Source organism: Cottoperca gobio, chromosome 10 (genome assembly GCF_900634415.1).
Source record: "Cottoperca gobio chromosome 10, fCotGob3.1, whole genome shotgun sequence".
Taxonomy (NCBI): Eukaryota; Metazoa; Chordata; class Actinopteri; order Perciformes; family Bovichtidae; genus Cottoperca; species Cottoperca gobio.
Window position 1 is genome coordinate 8,608,111 of NC_041364.1, and position 22,722 is coordinate 8,630,832.

A 22,722-nucleotide genomic window follows, 5' to 3' on the forward strand; every position below is an offset into this window, starting at 1 on the left:
GTTATTCAGGAGGTTTAGAGGAAAGGTGAGGTTTCCCTCCATGAGCTGAAAGACCACATTCCTGCCTGCTGGAAACTCAAGCTGGAGAAACTAGTATGCACGGCAGCAATGAGGAAGTTAAAGCATACAGGAAATGTTGCTCTCACCGTCCAGGAGTTTTATTGTGTCTGTGATAATGAGTGAGAGGTCTTGAAGTCAAAAACAAGAATGAATGTGTCGCCATCAGATTATTTTATTTTAAGTTTCAAGTAAAACAATAGTAGTCAAGGCACTGAACGAACAAACAAGACAAAGCATTAAAAAATAAGCAAACAGTGAAAGCACTTTGATAAGGTAGAAGCTCATTTAGTGTCAGTCTGGTTAATGCATCAACTGGAAGGTTAACAAAACAAAACAAAAGACACGTCTGATATTCCATAAAGTTTTTATCAACAGCTTATTTTCACCAACTTTTGACATATAATTATGTATTTTTGTAAAACTAAAACCTTTTTTTTTTAATGTATTTATTTTTTTAAATCGAGGCAACCAGACTGAACAGTGGAAACAAAAAGGCATTCAACACAGCAGGTTTATGTATTTGGGTATGAGGAAGATAAATTCTTCTTCTGACCTTTTTCTTGCCTTGCTGCTGCTTTTTAAAAAAAAGTCTGTTTAGTGCAGATGTAAATGTTTGCAAAGGGGGGGGGGGCGTTCGTAGCGTGAAAACCCTGAGAGGAAGTAAACTGGGGTGTCCCGCTCCGTCTTTCGGACACTCTTGGCATGTCTCCCGCACACCTGGCTCAGTTCTGTACAATGCTGCTCTCTCAAGGCAGCCTTTGTGCATCGCTGCGTATCTCACCATGCTACATTCTTTAGTGTACTCGCTGTGCCCCATGTGTCATAATCACCCTCGATAAAGACATCAGAAGTTAACCTAAATCCCCCTCACAACCATGAATTAGTAAGGTTTTGTGAACTTAAATACAATCTTTTTATTTTGTGTTAAAAGTACTTGAGGTCTTGTTCAGCGGTACCAGCTGCGGCGCCAGGTGAGGTGCACTTCTACATTAGAGAACTTGTTCATTTAAATCCCCACAAAGCAACCTCTCAGGCTGCTTCCATCATGTCTTCAACAATAGCCGTTTCCTGCTCTTCCAGCTGACTCGTGAGGTCGAGGAGTTGGGAGTTTTGGGGGTCCAGCAGTTCAAGTGGCTCTTCCGGCACCAGCACCATTGTGGCAGCGGTCGAGTACGAGGGAGGCAGCTTCCTTCGCTGACCTCTTTCTCCCCTCCGCCCTGTACGGCAGCAGACGCAGTGCAGGCAGTCGTGCACGTTGTACTTGAAGAGGCGTCTGCAGGGGTGGCCGAACTGGTAGAATAGCAGCATGAAGAGCACGGACAGGCTGTAGCAGATCAGCAGCTGGACGGCCAGCAGCGGCGCGCACACATACTCGTAGAAGTCCGACTTGAAGAAGTACCAGAGCGTGATGAGGATGAAGTTCTCCACAAAGCGTCCACAGTAGAACAGGGCCAGGCGGTCCCAGCGCTGCTTCCTCTCGATGAGCTCTCGATGTGAGAGGTCCAGCTGCACCGCCGACCAGCAGAAGACGTTGATGCAGGCGTAGAGCAACGTGAACATGGACAGCACCACCGTGGTGCCCAGCTTAGAGAAGTTTTTCTCCACGCCCTCAGTCAGTGAGCCTTTCCTGGCCCAGAACTCAACCCAGGGGAGGAAGAAGAAGAAGAGGAGGTTAACCATGCCGACCAGGATCACCCAGTGTGTGAGCGCCGTGCTGAAGAGGACCAGAGCGGTGATCCGGGTGGCGATCTCCAACCCCCTCCACACGATCATGCACAGGTAGGCAAAAGGGCGCAACTGCACCTTGTAGTCGTCGAATCTGATCTGGATGGCCAGGACGATGCACACAAGAGCCCCGTATGTGATGGAGATCAGAGTGATGATCATCAGAGCCACTGAGAAAACAAACACAAGTCATCTGTTACACTAATGTCACCAGCAGCCCATCACTGAAACCATTACAACATGTCTTGAGTGTTGAACTTCTGTCTCCCCTCTCTGGCAGTGAGAGAAATTGCACAAACACGCTTTTCTATTCCATCATGTCTTCCTGCCCCCCTTTCGCTCTGGCTGGTTGGTCAGGCAACCAGACTGAACAGTGGAAACAAAAAGGCATTCAACACACAGCAGGTTTATGTATTTGGGTATGAGGAAGATAAATTCTTCTTCTGACCTTTTTCTTGCCTTCCTGCTGCTTTTTAAAAAAAGTCTGTTTAGTGCAGATGCAAATGTTTGCAAAGGGGGGGGGGCGTTCGTAGTGTGAAAATCCTGAGAGGAAGTCTCAGGGTTTCACATCTGGTGCACCAGCGTCGCAACAGACACTACAACTTCAGTACACTCCGAAATAGATTTGTCTTTGCAGTTGATAGGCTGAAACAGCATGATGTGAACTTGTTATAATCAAATCAATCACATTTTAATTTGGCAGGGAATAGTCTGGCACTGTAGCTTTAATGGTCTCAAGCACAGAGAACTCGTTATATCATAAATGTAATGTTATCTTAAATCAATATACATATTTAAATGTATTCACTTACACCAAGTCTAATATAAAATCTAATGTAATTTAATCGATATCTTCTATATACAAAAACATCCCATGGTTAATACACTTAATAACTGTGGACAGAAATACAGAAAAAAAAGGACTTAACTGCGTTTACATCCTACAACAGCAATATTCATTTAAGATGATGCCAAGCTCAAGTTGTATTTCAACCCTGCCAAGAATAAAGATGAGAGGGCAACACTGTTGAGCAGTGATGTTTTTTTTAACAGTAGCATGAACTCGTTCTTACTTCTTGCAGGGAAGACATATTTCTCCTGGATGGTGGCGTACAGCTGCAGCGTCAGTTGAGGCGCGGAGCCCAGAAAAGCCTGGATGACTGCGGTGCGTTTGAAGGCGTTTCTGTGAGTGGCCAGGTTGCGCTCCGATTGGCCGATTTCCCACTCCATGGGCATGTCCTGTCCCTTTTTCAGGTTGATCTTCCTGGAGATGGTGACGTAAGGCTCCTCCTTTTTACCCGCCTTGAAATAGACCACCAGAGCCTCGAAACACCTGAGGACGTAATAAAAGAGTCACTGAAAGTGGAGTAATATTTTCACACCAACAGAGGGCAGTGCAATGTTATGTTGTGATGTTTTGTGTTTTGACATCAACGTTTAATCCTCATGGTATGAATATGTGGCAAACATATGAGGAAAATAAAGCAAAGTATCAGAGGTTGTGTCATTTTTATTTTGTGCCAAATTCTCATGGGTTTATGTTTGGCAATATATAATCTGCAACAAAAAAGGTTCCTATCTTGAAGCACATCTTAAGTCACCCAGCCAAGGTCATTTTACTAAAAAAAAAACGTACATCTCATGCCCTCGTGGAAAGGACAAGGACAGTAAAACAGAAAGTGAACCTCCCACTTTCATCCTCAGCAGTTTGTTTTCAGTCTAGGAATTTAAAATGAGATATTTATACACATAACACCGATCTCATGTAAGGCATCTACCATAAACAAACCTATCTTTGTAAATCTCAGCTAAACAAACACCAGCACAACACTGAGAATCCAGCAGAGGGCAGCCAGAAGAAAGAAAGCACAGTCCCAGAAGCCTGAGTGGAGCAACTGAACATGTCTGGGTGTGGTTCTTCAGCATTTGAAAGGTAAATGCCTTCTATGTGTTCAGCCACAGGGGACGAATCAACACTATTCATGAAGAGAAGGGAAACATGTTTTTCATGTGTATACTGAAACAAATATCTGGATTTCATTTTTTCTTCCTTATGTAAAAAAAAACAAAACCCAAATGTTCATGCTGCAACAACACAGCATTATAATCCCTTGAATAACACTAACCCTAAATGACCTGAAACTCTCAGTGCTGCGCATCTGCATTCAACACACACACACACACACACCTCGCCATGGGAGGATCCACACTGCTGCACTACATCTAACATCACTGTGCTGGAATGTGGTCTTTTGCTCCAAAATCTCCAACTTTGGACATGAGACTTGAATGCCACATGAATCTACTCCTCCATGGTTCAAGTATGTGTTGTTGTCCAGCAGACCCTCCAGAGTCAGCAGTCAGACATGTCGCTTCAGCTGCTGCTTGCAGGGAAACTGGACTCTATACTTACAGTGCACATGTGGCACAGTGCCAAGCTTTCACACTCGTCGCTGAACTGTGTCTGACCCATGAGCTAGAGGCTGGAATGGGAAAATCATTGTTGTTGAACGCACTCTCTCATCTCTAAACCAGCACGCACTTGCTGATAGCCACAGGCAGATGAAGGTCATTCAGCTCTCCTGTAAAAGTCTACGATCGAGAAACAGCAAAGTCACAAAACCTGATTTACAGACATCCTTTCCCTGAAACTTTGGCAGCACGGTGGGGCTGAGGACGCTTTGTTTAGGTACTGAACCTGAGCCAGCGTGCACTTTGGATTCAGACTGAGAGGCAGACTGAGTTTCACTTAGGGGAGGGGAAAAGAAACAGCAGGGCTGATGAATGCATTAGCCAAGAGAATCAATATGCTGACTTCCGAGGCAGCGATTTACGGATTTATAAAACGGAAACACACAGGCTACTGCTCTGCATTTTCCATGTAAACATGCAATCTGTTCCATCAGTGTAGCAGTATGATGTGGCAAGTCCCACACTAACAAAGAGGAACTGGCTTTAAAGTGAGGAGACTGAAATATTGATGTAATCCGACTAAAAGTCAGCAGAGCATACAGGAAATTCTTTCAACAGCTCTTTAGCAAAATCCTCTTGTTTTGGTCGCTCGGGATTACCTCATCAGGCTCACCACGCTCACAACGCTCACCACGCTCACAACGCTCACAACGCTCACAACAACACGGCCTCGCGAGACTGTCAAAGGTTTGTGAACCACAAACAGACACAAAACAAGAAGCTCTGCATGCTAAGACTGGTCCAAGTTGACGGGTTATTTATGTCGTCGTCCGTCCCTTGGAACAGGATTGTTGACAAGTCAAGACAAGTTGCAAATAACTCAACCCCCTCTTTTAGTTGTCTTATACGCGTGTGGATACTGCGTCTCATTATCGTCTGGTAGACTCCAAAGCAACTAAAATAAGGCTCTTAAGGTTTATATGCAGACGTGTACAAATTGTGACTTGAAATTCCGCTTTTGATAGCAGACGCGGTATGTTTGGCGGTGTAGATCACAAGATCAGCAAATCACTCCGTCCCTGAGTCACACAGGAAACCTCCCATCTGAGCCGAGAGGCCGCAGAGGTGAAGTGTTTACAGCAGCAGAACGTGGAATGAGAGGAATAAAGCGCAGAATGAAACGTCCTTCACTGCCACATCAAAGATCATCAGATGTCACAGCTCAGCGTAAGAGACACAGATGCAGCCTCGCTTTGATATTAAAAGCTGTTTTATGGTTCTGACCATTGTAGCCAGTATGTGCAAAGCATTCTTAGGTGGAGGAAACGCGTGTCCGGGATCATAAACAAGTGTGTAGCTGACAGATAACAGCTGCTTTTGGTTTTTTCAGCGAGATAATCTGGATGGTTTTTATTGATGCCAGCAGTGATCCCCTGACTTTGACACAAGTCAAATGTGTCCTTTGTACAATACTGTAGTTTATGAGTAAATGCTGGGGAAATGAATGACATTCCCATTAGGTTTAGCAGTGCCTTTTGTTAAGTGCAAATGTTGGTGGCAAAAAAGTGTCAATCTCAAAGACTTTCATTTAAATAATCGTCTCCATCGCAGAAGGAGGTAACACAGCGGCGATTGATCACAGCTTCACTTTGCCTAAGTAGCTTCTTGCGTGACTCTTAGTCTTGTTTTTGTTCTTTCCGCTTCTATACCAAATAGATTTTAAGTCCTCCACACACAAAGAGTACTACACTCTATAACATTGTTGGACTCACGATGGACAGTTTAAAATAAAGAAATGATCGAAATTGACGCATTCTTCTTCCTTGTCAAAACCTGGTGCCTACATTACCCATGATGCAACTAGGCTAATGAAGCCTTGAGCCGAAATGAGTAGCGTGCTACAAGCTACTTTCTCCATAACCCTCCTAGATTTTCTTTCCAACTTGAAGTCCTAGTCTTATACAGAACAATGAACCGTCTCCACGTCAGTGTGTTAAAACACCGTGACCTCTCCATCTTGAATCATCATGAAGTTCAGACTGTCATCTATAATCAAAATGTGACGCAACCAATGCATGCAAAGGCCACAGCACTGTTTCCTCGCTAACACTCTCACTCCAGATTGAAATAGACAGTGGCGCTGCAGGGGGTCTCTCTGTGTCCCGCAATAACATGAGTGGCTTCATCTAAAGCGTATTAATAAGACCTGTGGTTGACCTTGGTCTAGTTATTTGTGGGAACTGCAAATCTGAATAGAGCATCGATGCATTTAAAGAAAGCTCTGCTCTCCTGGTAAATACTCTGTTACATTGTCCTGATTTGTGTAGCACTATAAACTCAAATGGCATTTATGACAACTTGTAAAAATATGTTGATGCGCGGCTACATTAAACAATGGCTGAGTTCATATCCACACTGTCAGCTCAGCATCGAAGATAAGATCAGTTCCCGTCTACTGAACGGCATTGCAAAGGGTGTTTCTTCTCTAGCTCTCCGAGATCTATATTTATACATCTTTGTCTCTTATGTTTGCAAACTGCACAACTTGTTATATTTTAGGATGCACTGAAAGCTGAGCCGCAAATCAAGTTATTTATAAGCCTTATAGCAACACTTTCTACTGCAAAGCACTCTTCTTGTGACATGAACCTGCACAGAGCGGAAGACAAAGTTGCTTTTCTTTCCTTGTAAAAAAAAAAAACAACCACACTCTTCAATTAACTCTTATAGTACTGTAGATGCAGAACAACACCTTTAGGGGCACACTGTTGACATATCAAAGTCCAAAGAGTAAGAAAGGGAGTATGAATATGTGTATATTTGAATTTCAAAGAGCTTAAGTCTCCGCCTACACCTTCCTGCGTGAGTCACGCTTCACCTAACAGGTCTCTCAGTTGAGAAAGACTAACACTGAAGTGCAGACGGAAAGAACAACTCCCTCAACAGTGTTCAGAACTTTATTTTAGCTTTTAAAATCTTACATTTCCACTGCTTTGATTTACAAGAATAAATCAACCGACAGCATATAAACCCCCTCTCTCCTTGTGAGCCAGGCCTGATCAGCGGCCTGACTGGTCTGCAGCACCGAAGGCCTTCGGGGACATTATCCTGAGATGAGGTCATACAACTGAGTGGCGTACATAAATATGAAGGATGTGTTTCTAGGGCGGCTGCCAGCTCTGCAGTCATATGACAGACTGGCTCTAGAGGAAGACTTCAAACTAAAAGAAGCTCAGAAAGGAAAAGCTCCTAATATTTTAAGTATGTCGTCATTTAACACTTTTGATGATGTGGGAGTCGTCCCTCCTGTTCTTCATACTAGAGAGGCTTTACATCTGGAGTGTGATTCAGTTAATGAGTGCCAAATCTGTGATTGTCATTCAGTGCAAAAACCATGATGCTGACTGACCTATTTAATAAATCAGTCAGCATCAAGGCTGCAACCATTATTATTTATCTATTAATCGTTGAAACATCAAAAAAAGAGGAATAAAATGCTCAATATAACTTTTCAGAGCCGTAAGTGAAGTCTTCAAATGTCCAAACCCCAAAACAGTTCTGTTTACAAAGACATATGATGAAGAAAAGCAGCAAATCCTCTCACTGGAGAGGCTGGAATCGTTCCAGCTCTCGTCACAGCCTACACTTTTAAATAACGGATTCATAACATCTGCAGAGTCATGTTCTCAAAGATCATTGGAGGGTTTCTATTCACTCAATAGAGAGTGTCCATGTGCATCTCCATTAACGGTACCTGCAAATAGAAAATGTGTAAACACTAAAAAAAAAATAACCAGGAGTAATGCAAAGTATCATGGTGAGTTGCAATTTGTTCTGACAGCACCCCACCATCACCTGACCATCACCTACCTAATGACAGGGCCGAGCAGCAGCAGGTGCAGGAAGAGGACGAGGGGCCGGTCCCGACCCAGGTCTCTGTGGATGAACGTCAGAGCCAGCTGGATGAGCACGGCGGGCAGCAGCATGAAGGCGATGGTGAAGCTCATCCAGATCACATCCTCGGTCTTGTGGTACAAGCTGCAGAGCACGGCGGCGGCGACGAACTCCGCGCAGTAGAGCACGGTGGCCAGCACGACGCTGAAGGGGGGCAGGATCCGGCTGTGATTGACCACCAGCATGACTCCGTTCTCCGGCCCTGTGGAGCACTCCTGCGGCTCGATGTCGGAGATCTCTCTCTCCTGCTCCTCCATGGCCACTTCGCCCATAATGTTATTCAGTTTGATTAGTTCGCGAGAGAAGGTGTGGACGTTAATCTGCCGTAGCGTGCTCCAAAAAACATCACTTTTGTGTAAATACTTCCTTTGATGCGCCGTCTCTCCCAACTTTCCACCAAGTTGATCATCGCTGGTTTCACATTGTGTTTAACTTAACAACTCGGCTGTGCAGCCGCTCCACTGCACCCCCACAGACAGTTGTATTATCCCGTATTATCGTCGTACGTGGCGTTACCCCCCCCCCCTCACTGTTTGATCCAGAGGAAACCACCGCACGTCCCCGCAGTGTTATCCCCGCAGTTGTTGTTGCACCGTGGGTGTGCAGGATCGGGAAAGTTCAGTTCAGTTCAGCCTCGTCATTCGGGCTCAAATATAAATCAGCCAGACGATCATCGCCCAAACCCGGTTTGTCATCAGTACCGTGAAATGTGTTGGTCTGTGTTGTAAACACACCGGTTTTCCAGATGTAAATGAGTCTGGCAGCAGGTCTTGGTGTCTCCGTGTCGGTATTTTTGTGGTGTTGCTGGCAGCTGCTCGTGTTTCCAATCTTTTGCCTCACTGTCAATGCAACAGCTGCGTCAAGTCAGCCAGAATCACATAGAGCGATACCGGAAGTGGCGGAAGGCTGCCTTCAAAGTAAAAGAGATTAGATAGAAAATAAGATGCAACTTTTCATCAGGAAAAACATTTCTGTGCCAAGGAATTTCTGTAAAACAATATATCCTTATATATTATATACAATATATATATAATTGTATTTTTTTCTAAACACTGACACTTTATTTACATGAGAAACAAGGTTATGAATACAACAGGTGTGTCTTTTTTCCTTATCGTGATATGATCTAACTAACTTTTTTAGATGGTTGTTTGGACCTAATTTCTTTACTTGTATTCAAGATTTCTTCTCTTCTCATTTCCCTCCAACTCAATATAATGATTATAATGAGGTGTACTCTGATATATGGCATGATGGATCTGATATTTATAAATAAGATAAATGTTTATTATTTAGAATTATGGCTAATAGGGAGGTGAAAAGTACAAATGGCGATGCAATGCATAAAGAAAGTGCTAGGTATCGGTATCAATAGTTCACATTACAAGCAATGAATAAACTACAGTATAGAAACATGCATTTACTGTTATAATAAATAAAAAGCCTACATACAGTATGTATTAAAAATGAGAGAAAACACTACATTTTTATGTAAACAAAGCAGCACATGGAGGTGCATCTGCTGCACAAATGTTACAAATTGTAGCCATAGAAATACTACTACTAATGGAAAATAGAAAAGGAAACACAGAATGAACATGTACAAGATATATAATGTATAAGAAACAGTTGAAATACGAATAGAAACAGTGGATTGAGTATCAGAATGGTCCTACATGTGATATCTTGCCCAGGTACCTGTGGCTTTTAATGTGCAAGATTGACAATTTTAAGGTTACACTTCTAAAAAAGCTAGTTTTGTCTAAACAGAACACTATAAATGTTTAGAAAAACATAAAATGTTTGTTTAATTGATAAAAATAACACCACACTAGGTCAAACTAACCACCCTTTTTGGTTTAATTAAACTATAACCCTACAGAAATGTAAAGATGACATTGTTACTGGGTCAAAATAGCCACATATTGGTATGGCTGAATATCCCAATGAAAATCAATTAAAACACTAAACCTGGGTCAAAATAACCCTGTGGCTTTAATGTTTGTTAATTCGTACTGAGTAAACTTTACCCAGTACTGCGTAACACGATGGAGCCAGTATTCTTTTTTGTGTACTACTACTATCATAGGAGGAGAATTTTACATTTCATTCTGCCTGGAGTACTTTTTTCAAACTATCTGCTACTGAGACAGTGAGAACATGCACTGTAGTGTTATTACACTACAGCATGTGTCCTTTCCTAAAGGAAGCACAGAGGAGGGCGAGCAGAGAGAGATCAGTTTCTCTGAGCTTCCATTTTTAGTTTCCACCAGCAGGGAGAACTTGGCCTTGTTATGGTGACCTGCAGGCCTGCGAGGGAAGCAGCCACACAAACAGGTGCAGCGCACACACACACACACACACACACACACACACACACACACACACACACACACACACACACACACACACACACTGAATCAACTATTACAATTCACTCCATCTTCTCATTCCCTTTTCACACAGACATTTCCTCATTATATTACTATCAGTTAAGGCTACATGCTCGTTAGACAACAGTGACAGATGTGACCCAGAACAGAACCAGTTTGATGTTTGCTTACTTATGCAAACAAGGATTATCTGTTTGAAAAGTGCTGGAAAAGGACACAATCTGTAGTGAAACACCCAACATTTACATGGTGTTGCTTAGCTTGATGTCATCTTGAACTTCCATTATGGTAGATGTAACTTTGCTGTCGCTTCCCCTATATCTACAAAACAACAAAACCGCTGTTCTGTGTGTATTTCATCATGAGCTGTGGTACAGTTTCAACACAGCTCTCCACAAACACGCCAACCGCTCCCCGTCAAAGCAGATCTCATCTAAGTCAGTGGTCGACATAACCTACGAAGGCTTCTCATTACTAATGCATGTGTTTGGTGAAGCAGTGCTGTGGGTCAGTGACTTCAGACTGCAGAGGCTGTGTGCTGTGGAGACTTTACTCATTACTGAGCACCAGGCGTGTGGACAGACAGCCAATCAGGCCAGTGAAAAGGTACACTGCTTGTCCATGTTTCAAATTCTTTACAAGGGTCTTTGGCGAATGGTCTATTTAGCTTAAAGGTTCCTAAATGAGTGAAATGATCCGAAAGTATTAAGTGGCAGCCATGATAAGAGCTGGTCGAATTCTCAAAATGCTAAGGAAAGGTTCTTGAACGCTCCCTTTCCTATCTCCTTTAGCGTAGTGTACACTGGACCATCCTTTACGAAAGGAGAATGATGCTGTCCCACAATTCCTTGAGGCAGCAACATTTAAAGCGACACGGTAAACCTACGTCATTAACCTCCATCGTCACATAATTACGTGGCCTGGTGTAAGTGCAGTGTGATTCTCTTAGCTCCGCGGTTGTTGTTTTTCCAAGTCCTTATGAATTCTCCTTCACATCTTTCATTGACATCATAGTTTTGATTATTTGACTTCAGTCTTTGTCTTAAACTATCTTTAAAGGGACAGTTTGACATTTAGGTAAATGTGTCTTTACTTTCTTGCAGAGAGTTAGATGAGAAGATACCACCGTGGGACCTTTGCTTGGGGCACTGGTTGCTGGGTACGTAATCATTTGTAAAACCTAAAAGTATTTCACAAAAATGTTGATCTTCTCCTTTTAATGTATTATAACAGAAGGTGTGAAGTAGTCCACATTTAACACGGATTGCAATATCAGCAGTCGGGGGGGGGGCCTTTGAAACATGTTTACAATGTGGATAACAGAAGCAGTTAGGGGGAGCGGTCCTCAGCTGCTGCTGCTGTGTGTGCGTGTGTGTGTGTGTGTGTGTGTGTGTGTGTGTGTGTGTGTGTCTGTGTGTGTGTGTGTGTGTGTGTGTGTGTGTGTGTCAGCTGACGCAGGGCTGTGATGAGTCTACTCAGCAGAGGAGGGCAGAGCCTGATTGGACGTTGGTTTAATGACATAATGAGATAAGGCCTGCACTCGAGTCATTGCTCCATGTTTCTGAAAGCTGTCACTAAACATTTAGAATATCATTATATCTGCAGAAGCTCTGCTCCATAGTCCACTCACTATTGTATTAACATTAAGATATGAAATGGGGGGATTGGTTTGTATATAGGCTGCAAATTAAAACTATGAATGTTCAGCTTTTAGTAGACTGAGATGCAGCTGCAGCAATTCATCTCAGCATGTCAAGGACCTGAGAATAAATCCTTTATATTATTTACAGAGACTACAAAGTGCACAGAAAGCTTCTGGCAGTGAAAATACATTCTGTCAATGTGACGCCATCTAGTGGCTCATGCTGCATTACAGAATGTATTGATTCTTTGAACTGCGGTCACACCTGAAAATGTATATTTACAGTCAGATTATTGTTGATTTAATTACAGTTTAATTTATTATACGTATTGTATTAAATGTGTATTTTATAAATAAGCTTGACTTTCCTTGGCAAATGCGTTTCCCCCTTAAATATAATCCTGTTTTTGTTCTTCTTTATTAGCCAGACTGAATAACATTTAATATATTTATTTCTTTTTAGTTTATTTGTCAGGAACATTTCTCATTGATCAACAGGGAAACAGCTGTAAGTGAGCCCGAATCTTCCTCTGTTGTCTCTGGCCAGATAAGTGAAGCTAATGGGGGAAACATAGGGACAGATAATCCAATGACAATATACTTAGAAAGGAACCAGACTGCATGTGATATCCTGAAGTAATCTTACATGACTTCTTTAAGTGAGACAAACTATATAGGAAATTATATATTTATAATAAATAATATATGAATATGTGTACCTATGTAGGGTGAAGTTATATATAACCTGTTCTGTTTTATTTTAATATGCTTGTTAGTTACTTTCAGTATTATTATTTCAATTGGTTTTCATTTATTTCTCTACATACTTTCATGTTATTGTTTAAATATATAAAACCTTATAAATATGTTACCCCCCTTTTAAAGAAAATTGACTTTTTGATGTAAAAAGGTGATTTGAGAAACAAATCAATAATAATATGGATTAATATCCACAACATAATAAATGTGCAGTACACACCAACCAATAAATATTAGTACAAGCACAGTAACATGTTAGTTGTTAGGTACCATCCGTATTAACAGTATTTGTGAAATGATCAACACGCCACATCTAATACCATCAAGATGTACCTCAAAAGAAGAAATGTCTTTAGTGCTAATTATACCTGTAAACCTGCCTCACGTACACTATAGTGTGACACAACTTGGCACCAGAGACATGATGCCATTATCTCCCACAGTGACTAAAGCGGTGCAGCTGTCCAAACGCTCTGCATGGTACCACTTTCAGGAGATCACACAATGTCACAGTCCACAACATAAGACACATTTAGTTTTCCTGGATGGATAAATACACCTTTGTTTGGTCTAATAGATGAACCACGCCATCCAATGGGACGAGCGGTTGGCTCAGAGCACTCTGGGATTGGTTGAGATACCAATGCAACATTTCCCAGGTCGTACCTCCCACATAGGGTGACTTAAGGCTTACCGTGAGCCTGATTAGTTTAGTAGCTGGTGGGTACAAGATGTTAGTAGAGACGAGCATCCAAACAAATGCATGGACATAGACTTACTTCTGTAAGTATTCTGTCAATTTCTCCCATCTGATCAAACTTTGCAAATGTTGCACCTATTACATGTGATTTAGTCGTGCAGTGGTATCAGGTGCTAAAATGCTTTGTTTTAATCCAATGACTCACTGCATTTTACCACCCATGTGTACTGTTCACTCATTTAAACTGGTGCACTGTTATGTTAATAGATATATTAATTGATAAACAATATAGTTTGCATCAACAGGTTTTTTAATGGCTATTATAACTGCTTATTGTGGCACCTTATTTGGGTATTGTTTGTGCAAAATATTCCCGTTTCTCATTTTATTTTAACTTTCTGATACCACAACACACAACATAGATATTAACATAAATATATTTTAAAGTATGGACCAGCATGTGCATATTATATATATCCAAAATTCAGAAATTCACGTGCACACTAGTGTTCATGCCTCAGTTTTATATTTGTTCATCCTTTTATTTGAATCAATTTAGCGTACTACACATTTTCATTTCCCTTTTAAACTATTCCACAATTGACTGTTATACATCCTATTTTGCATATGTTCTAATCTGTGCAAAACAATCTTGTCAAACTTGAAAAAACATCCTCACTGACACTAAAGCGCACAAGGTGATGCCCTCACTGTCTTTAACAGCCAAAACAAATATGGCCAGCTTGTTCACAACACTGTAAAAACAGGCGGTTCTAAACTGGCTTTAGCAGATTACAAAGCCTCAACAGATGCACTGGACAAAGGACGCAAAGACCTGCCAGTGTTTTTTTTAGCACATGGCCAGACTTCCTCAGACACACCTGCTGCGTGTGTGTTACCAGACTTGAGAGGACCGTTCATAGTTACCTACACATGGTACGATTGACCGCAGAGAAACACTTTTAGTTTTTTGGGTCTACTTATCTATTCATCCCAGAAATGTAAAGAATTCAAATGAAAGTGCACTAAGGAAAGCTAACAGCTAATTTTAGATTCTGGGGAGGTAGAGGGACACATTTGGCAGTGAAAGTATTGGCTGGATGTCTGACCATCTGTAAAAGTTTCCTAAACCCACAGGAGACCACAAGTATCTTTGTACTGGACCTGGCTATCCTAAGGTTGACCATCTGTTTGCAGGCACCAGTTTCAGAGAAGATGGTGGCCGCTGTGCTCACCTCAAGTAAACATGTTCAACCTGATGAGCAACTGCTGCACCTGGGTCTCCAAAATACAGGAGCCAATCAGGTAACAAATAGTACATTTCTTTAACAGTGATGCATGTGGCATTTGGAAAAACTTATATCTTTCAAAAGAATTCAAAAACACAGGTTTAATCAGTCTAATCAAAGTTAAACCTCCTAGATTCACCATATTTGAACAAATAAAACCCCTAGTGTTGCTGTGTGCAGACATTTCTCTGCTAATAAAAATTAAAATGATAAAATTAAATAAAAATAAAAATAATAATTGTTTTGTATTTACATGTTTGGAAAAGCCCAGTAATAAAATTGCATATATAACATTTTAGTTACTATTTGTGAGTTGATGTAAATGTAAATGGGCATATGATATCGTCTTATATCGCTCGCAGGACTTGAATTAAATCGAATCGAAATCGTACCTTGGCAAACTTTGTAGTATCAGCAAATATCGTATTGTTGTCCAAATAATTAATATAATATCATGGATACTTCTTTGCAGAAAAGTGACCATTCTGGTGGTCGGTCTTGACAAAGCAGGAAAAACATCCTCCATCAAAGGAATGTTAAGAGGTAATTCTACAGCCACTTGAAGACTGATTAAACTAAAAGTGTTACGACTAATGATCTCCCTGTGTTTTACTTCCTGTCCTTTGCAGTCCCCCATAGTGTGGAAGCAGGACCCACCCATGGCTGCGTCCGAAATGAGCTGAGAGTGGAGAACTACCTGGTCTCCTTGTTGGATGTGGGGGGATCAGCAGAGTCGAGAGGAGCCTGGAGGGAGCTCGGTGGAGAGGCCCATGGGATCATCTTTGTGGTGGACTCCAGTGACAGGCAGAGGATAAAGGGGGTCAAGGAGGTTCTGGCTGACCTGCTGAGACAACCGAGAGTGGCGGGAAAACCCATACTAGTGTAATTATACTCAACTTCATACATACATTACAAGTGTGCTCTGACATCATGCGCAATGTAGACAGCGCCCTCTGGTGGCGGATGAGGGAAGACACTGAAATAACTAATGACTGAATAACTTTGAAGGTAAAATGTGAGTAAATTATGCCTGTGCTGACACCTTTTCTTCTTAGGTTGGCTAACAAACAGGACAAAATGAACGCTTTGCTGGGAAGTGAGCTGATTGAGATTCTGTCACTGGAGAAGCTTGTCAACCAGAGCCGCTCTCTGTGCCATATTGTAAGTGTAAAACTAACTAATGCAAACTGAACAAACATACATCTCTTGTAGGTATTGTAAAGGACTTTTCTTTCACTCTCAGGAGCCATGTTCAGCCTTAATGGACCTGCGACGCTGGTCGGACAGAAAGACTCTACGAGGCCTTCGCTGGTTGCTGCGTGCCGTTTGTCTGGATTACCCCGAGCTGTGCACTCGTGTAGCCCAGGACAGAAAGAGGCCTCTGGAACCAACAGAGGGGGAAAAGACCTGGAAAACAGAGAAAGTTCGCAGAAAAACTAAGGTGGAACGGTAAGAGAGGTTCAACATTATAAATATTGTACAGACTAACATAAACCTAAAGCATGATATATTACTTAATCTGACCTTTTATGTTAAATGTTTTCTCACCTCAGAATGCGATCCAGCAAGTCAGATCTTCGCCAGGTTCATCAGCCAAAAGAAAAGGAGAAAAAGACAAAGGGTGAAGGAAAGCTGCAACCCATACGAAACATGCTGCAAAAGGTCAGGGAACATATCTTGGTCCTTTATCTAAAACTACACACATTGGCCACTTAACAAAATGTAATACAATCAACAGCTTAGTCATAAATTCTACCTACAACAATAATTATGTTCAGTTTTGATTGACACCATCAGAGAGGTATTAATGTAACTATATGTTTATTATTGAAGATGTAGTTTGCATTGATGTTGAACTGGACTGCAATATATTGAGATGTGTTTCTAAAGTTTTATAAATATATGGGGGGAAGAATATTAGAAACACGTATCAATTCAATACAGTCCAGCACAACACCACTAATTATGACCTCAGTAATGACCATAGAGTTGACTTAAATTAACTTTAAGTCAACCAACAGTCTAAAACACAAAGATATTACGTTGACAATCATAGAGGAATAAAATAAAAAATTAAACAATTACATTTTCACAATTAAGAAGCTGGAACAAGAGAATTTGGGCATTTTTTTCTTTAAAAAAATGGCTGATTCATTTTTTATCGGTCGGCTGAGATTAATACTCTCTACTCTACTCACGTACCTGTCTGTATCTCATCCTCCTTTTTTACCTTCTTTTGTATTTTGTTTGTCATTATTGTGAAGTCTTCTATAATAATGCAATATAAAATGAATGTTACAATAATAAATAAAGACATTTTATTTACAGGAAAACACTCTGAAAAAGAAGCTGAAGACAAAGAGGAAGAAGAAGCCTGTTAAGGTCAAGTTAGGTGAAAAAGATCAGGAAGAAACAAATGAACAGGAGGAGGAAGAAGGGTGATGGTAATGAAGGAGAGCATGAAAACTCTGGTCTCAGAGAGAAAGCCAGCAGTTCCCTGATCCCCCCGAAAAAAGACAAACCGCAACGCAAAACAAAGGTGAAAGAAGACATTCCGGACGTGACAGAGTCACAGGACAATGAGCAGAAGCCGCTCAAAGGTTGAAATCAGTTAATAATGGCCCATATGTTTTGTTTATTTAGATGTTTAAGAATGAAAATCTAACATTTATTTTATGTTATGTCTAGCTAAAGGGGAAAAGAAGAGGAAGAAGAAAGTTGTTAAAGTAAAAAGGAAGAACAAGATCAACACAGAGGAGATGTCTGGAGCTTACTCTCAACCCGTGGACCTGTCTGCAACCTTTGGTGAGCCTCATCTTCTCCGTCCATCTCCAAATCAAATGCAATAACACTTCAGACTCTGAAATGAAATGAAATCACAGCTTTACATTTAAAAAAATATGAACCTGTCTCCTGGTAGATCTTTACCGGAAAGCAATACTGGCTCTGAAGGAACGTCAGGATCAGGCACAGAGAAAGTGATTCCTGGTCGAGTCCTGCGACCTGAGTGTCAGGATGTTGACACTTCATCACACACAGATTCTGTTATGTCTCTTCATCACTTTATATAGACTTTAGACCTGATGCCTGAACTTTAGGAGTGAAACTACAAGTTCCAATATGTGGTGAAGGGCAGGTCTTCATAGTCATGTCTCAATAGAAACATTAATAATATAAATAGCAATGTATACATTTAAAAACATTTTTTTTCAAAAGGTTGAAATTGTTTACCTGGCCAAAATGTTACGGGAGGTTTTGTTTGTATGGATATATGTATTTTCATTGTAAGGGAAACATGATTTTTGAACTGTATACCTTTTTTTTATGGGTTTTGAACACTTCTATAAATGATCAAAGCACTGGGCAGAGTATGGGACATTGTTGATAATAATAATAAACATTTGGTCTCTACTTGTGTGGCATATCTATTGTGTTTACATTACGAAAGCAGCAAGTATTGTTATAACAGCAAATTAAGTACTTGTGGTAAAAGTTATTTAGATTTATAAATCTAACACAGGCAACGAAAAAAGAACAATCTGAACATATACCCAAATAAAATGGGTTCTGTTGTTTACCTGCCGTTTGACATTTCACAATTATTCTTGTCAGATCTGAGCCCCACAACACACTGATCACAAGACATTCCTTCATGGCAACCTTCCAGTCATATTGACAATCTTATACAATCCACAATTGATTTCCTATATCTGGAGAAACTCTGTATTTATCAGATGGCACAACAGATTTGAGTCTTAGTGCTGCAAGCTTTCATCAATATTGACTGTCCTGTCCTTGACAAAATGCAAAAAGCAATAACTTCTGTGGTTTGTTGAGTGATCATGATGAGCTTTTCTTGCAAATCCATAATGGCTAATAGTTATGTTGAAGCAGAAGGAATCTATTGTTTGTTCAAGGTTTGTTACGCTATAAAAAAAGTAATAATAATAATAATATAGATGATTTCCTAAGGTGAGGGAAGGTGGCTGAAGTCCATCCATCCATCCATCGTCTACCGCTTATCAGGGATAGGGTCGCGGGGGCAGCAGCTCCAGCAAGGAACCCCAATCTTCCCTTCTCCGGGCCACATCCTCCAGCTCCGACTGGGGGATCCTGAGGCGTTCCCAGGCCAGTGAGGAGATATAATCTCTCCACCGAGTCCTGGGTCTTCCCCGGGGTCTCCTCCCAGCTGGACGTGCCTGGAACACCTCCCTAGGGAGGCGCCCAGGTGGCATCCTTACTAGATGCCCGAACCACCTCAACTGGCTCCTTTCAACGTAAAGGAGCAGCGGCTCTACTCCAAGTCTCTCACGGATGGCTGAGCTTCTCACCCTATCTCTAAGGGAGACGCCAGCCACCCGTCTGAGAAAACCCATTTCGGCCGCTTGTACCCGTGATCTCGTTCTTTCGGTCATGACCCAGCCTTCATGACCATAGGTGAGGGTAGGAACGAAGATCGACCGGTATATTGAGAGCTTTGCCTTCTGGCTCAGCTCTCTTTTCGTCACAACGGTGCGGTACAGTGACTGTAATACCGCCCCCGCTGCTCCGATTCTCCGGCCAATCTCTCGCTCCATTGTCCCCTCACTCGCGAACAAGACCCCGAGGTACTTGAACTCCTTCACTTGGGGTAATGGCTCATTCCCTACCCGGAGTAGGCAATCCACCGGTTTCCTGCTGAGAGCCATAGCCTCAGATTTGGAGGTGCTGATCCTCATCCCAACCGCTGCACACTCGGCTGCGAACCGATCCAGTGACTGTTGAAGGTCACAGACCGATGATGCCATAAGGACCACATCATCTGCAAAGAGCAGCGATGAGATCCTCAGGTCACCGAACTGCAACCCCTCTCCTCCACGACTACGCCTCGATATCCTATCCATGAAAATCACGAACAGGATTGGTGATAAAGCGCAGACCTGGCGGAGGCCAAATTCACAGGAAACGAGTCCGACTTACTGCCGAGTATCCGGACACAACTCTCGCTTTGGGCGTACAGGGATTGGATGGCCCTCAAAAGTGACCCCCTCACCCCATACTCCCGCAGCGCCTCCCACAGTATCACCCGGGGGACCCGGTCATAAGCCTTCTCCAGATCCACAAAACACATGTAGACCGGATGGGCGTACTCCCAGGCCCCCTCCAGGATCCTTGCAAGAGTAAAGAGTTGGTCTGGTGTTCCACGACCAGGACGGAATCCGCATTGTTCCTCTTCAATCAGAGGTTCGACTACCGGCCGAATCCTCCTTTCCAGTACCTTGGAGTAGACTTTACCAGGGAGGCTGAGAAGTGTGATACCCCTGTAGTTGGCACACACTCTCTAGTCCCCCTTTTTAAATAGGGGAACCACCACCCCAGTCTGCCAACCCCTAGGCACTGTCCCAGACTTCCACGCAATGTTGACGAGGCGTGTCAACCAAGACAGCCCCTCAACACCCAAAGCCTTCAGCATTTCTGGACGGATCTCATCAACCCCTGCGGCTTTGCCACTGTGGAGTTGTTTGACTACCTCAGTGACTTCCATCAGGGAAATTGACGATGATCCCCCATCAGCTTCCAGCTCTGCCTCAACCATAGAGGGCGTGTTAGTCGGATTCAGGAGTTCCTCAAAGTGCTCCTTCCAGCGGCCGATAACCTTCTTAGTTGAAGTCAGCAGGGTCCCACCCTTGCTGTACACAGCTTGGATGGTTCCTCGCTTCCCCCTCCTGAGGTGCCGGATGGTTTTCCAGAAGCACCTTGGTGCCGACCGAAAGTCCTTCTCCATAGCTTCTCCGAACTTCTCCCACACCCGCTGCTTTGCCTCTGACACGGCAGAAGCTGCCGCCCTTCTAGTCCTTCGATACCCTGCAACTATTTCCGGAGGTCTCCCGGATAACATAACCCGGCAGGACTCTTCTTCAGTCGGACGGCTTCCCTGACCACCGGGGTCCACCACGGTGTTCGAGGGTTACCGCCCCTTGAGGCACCTAAGACCTTGAGACCACAGCTCATCACCGCAGCTTCAGCAATAGAGGTTTTGAACATCGCCCACTCAGGTTCAATACCCCCAACCTCCACAGGGATGGCTGAAAAGCTCCGCCGGAGGTGTGAGTTAAAGATCCCCAGGACAGGGGCTTCCTCCAGACGTTCCCAGTTCACCCGCACTACCCATTTGGGTTTACCAGGTCTGTCCAGAGTCTTCCCCCACCCCTTGATCCAACTCACCACCAGATGGTGATCAGTCGACAGCTCCGCCCCTCTCTTCACCCGAGTGTCCAAAACATGCGGCCTCAGATCAGATGATACGATTACGAAATCATCATTGACCTTTGGCCTAGGGTGCTCTGGTACCACGTGCACTTATGAGCATCCTTATGTTCGAACATGGTGTTTGTTATGGCCATTCCATGACTAGCACAGAAGTCCAACAACAAACGACAGTTCGGGTTTAGATCAGGGAGGCCCTTCCTCCCAATCACGCCTCTCCAGGTGTCTCCATCGTTTCCCACATGTGCGTTGAAGTCTCCCAGCAAGACTACGGAGTCCCCTACTGGAGCCCCCTGCAAGGCTCCATTCAGGGTCTCCAAGAAGGCCGAATACTCAGAACTGCGGTTTGGGGCATAGCCACAAACAACAGTCAGAGTTTTCCCCCCCATAACCCGAAGGCGTAGGGAGGCGACCCTCTCGTCCACCGGGATAAACTCCATCGTAGCGGCACTCAGCCGGGGGCTAGTGAGTATCCCCACCCCGGCCCGACGCCTCACACCTTGGGCAACTCCGGAGAAGATTAGAGTCCAACCCCTATCCAGGAGTACGGTTCCAGAGCCAAGACTGGTGGCTAAAGTGCCCAAGCTAAACTCTCCTTTTACATTAAACTGTCCTTGTCTTTAAAAAAATATTCAGGGCTTCATTTATATAGAGCTACAGCTGCTAAGAATGAGTACTGTCATTAAAGAAGATATCATTTGGCTTTTTCATTGCTTTTTAGGAGCACAAACCCCACCTGGGTTAGAGCATTTGATTGACGTAGCCCAGGTGGTGTTTGTGCTTTTAAAAAGCAAATAAACGGCATGTGATTTCTTCATAGAGGTGAAGTTTGTGGTCATATTTTAAATATTTCTTAAAGGTGTAGACTTTCATTTCACAGTAGCCTACTCTGGTTTTTTAATGAAGGTTTATCTAAATCTACAAAATTGCTGACTCATTTTCTGCCTTGAGATACATTGGCACGATTGGGAATAAATATGTGTGATTTTTTTCCCCCCGAGCAGACAAAAGTAAAACTTTCCAAATGAACCAGCCTGGCCAAACCTGAGGCAAACATTAGCTGCTGGGTACCCTGTGGTCATCCCATTCTCTGTACAATGATAAGAGTTTATCTAAGCTAGAGCATACATGGCTCCACTTAATGTGTGGTAATTATATTACACAAATCTATTAAAAATTTGCAACATTGTGTAAAAGAAAGTGAATAATGAGTTTTAAAACTATGATTTTGATATAAGAACCCTCTTTAAAATCAAATAGTTAAGAAGGATCCACTTTCACTAAACTTTTGACTTTTCTTTGGTGAAAGTGTACTCTGGGCTTGCCAAATCTGAAGACATTTTCACAATTGGTCAAACCGTTTGGCTGAAAAGGTTTTCTTATCATACAATATTTATTCTTTAGGCACATGGGACTGTTTTTTCTATATATTTCATTATATTTGAGGAAAAACCAGTAGACCCACAAGCCCAAAGACTAAAGATAGTATAATAAGAAAGGAGCACTTATTGAATATTTGGTATCTATGAACTCATAACAAGT

General features: G+C 42.6%; 2 protein-coding genes across 2 annotated transcripts; one reads left to right on the plus strand and one right to left on the minus strand.

Moving 5' to 3' along the window:
- Positions 1–212: 212 nt before the first annotated feature.
- On the minus strand, positions 213–9,025 carry xkrx (XK related X-linked). Its single transcript, XM_029441001.1, has 3 exons — positions 8,068–9,025; positions 2,859–3,118; positions 213–1,955 (listed from the first exon to the last, which is right to left on the minus strand). The coding sequence occupies exons 1-3, from the start codon at positions 8,421–8,423 to the stop codon at positions 1,090–1,092; spliced, it is 1,482 nt and encodes a 493-aa protein (XP_029296861.1). The 5' UTR covers positions 8,424–9,025; the 3' UTR covers positions 213–1,089.
- Positions 9,026–11,662: 2,637 nt separating this feature from the next.
- Positions 11,663–18,312, plus strand: arl13a (ADP-ribosylation factor-like 13A). The gene is given in 11 exon segments (XM_029441002.1): positions 11,663–11,703; positions 14,843–14,950; positions 15,407–15,477; positions 15,564–15,816; positions 15,990–16,095; positions 16,178–16,383; positions 16,488–16,596; positions 17,263–17,369; positions 17,371–17,534; positions 17,623–17,739; positions 17,855–18,312. Coding segments are annotated over 10 exon segments (1,254 nt in total). The 5' UTR covers positions 11,663–11,703; positions 14,843–14,891; the 3' UTR covers positions 17,917–18,312.
- Positions 18,313–22,722: the final 4,410 nt, after the last annotated feature.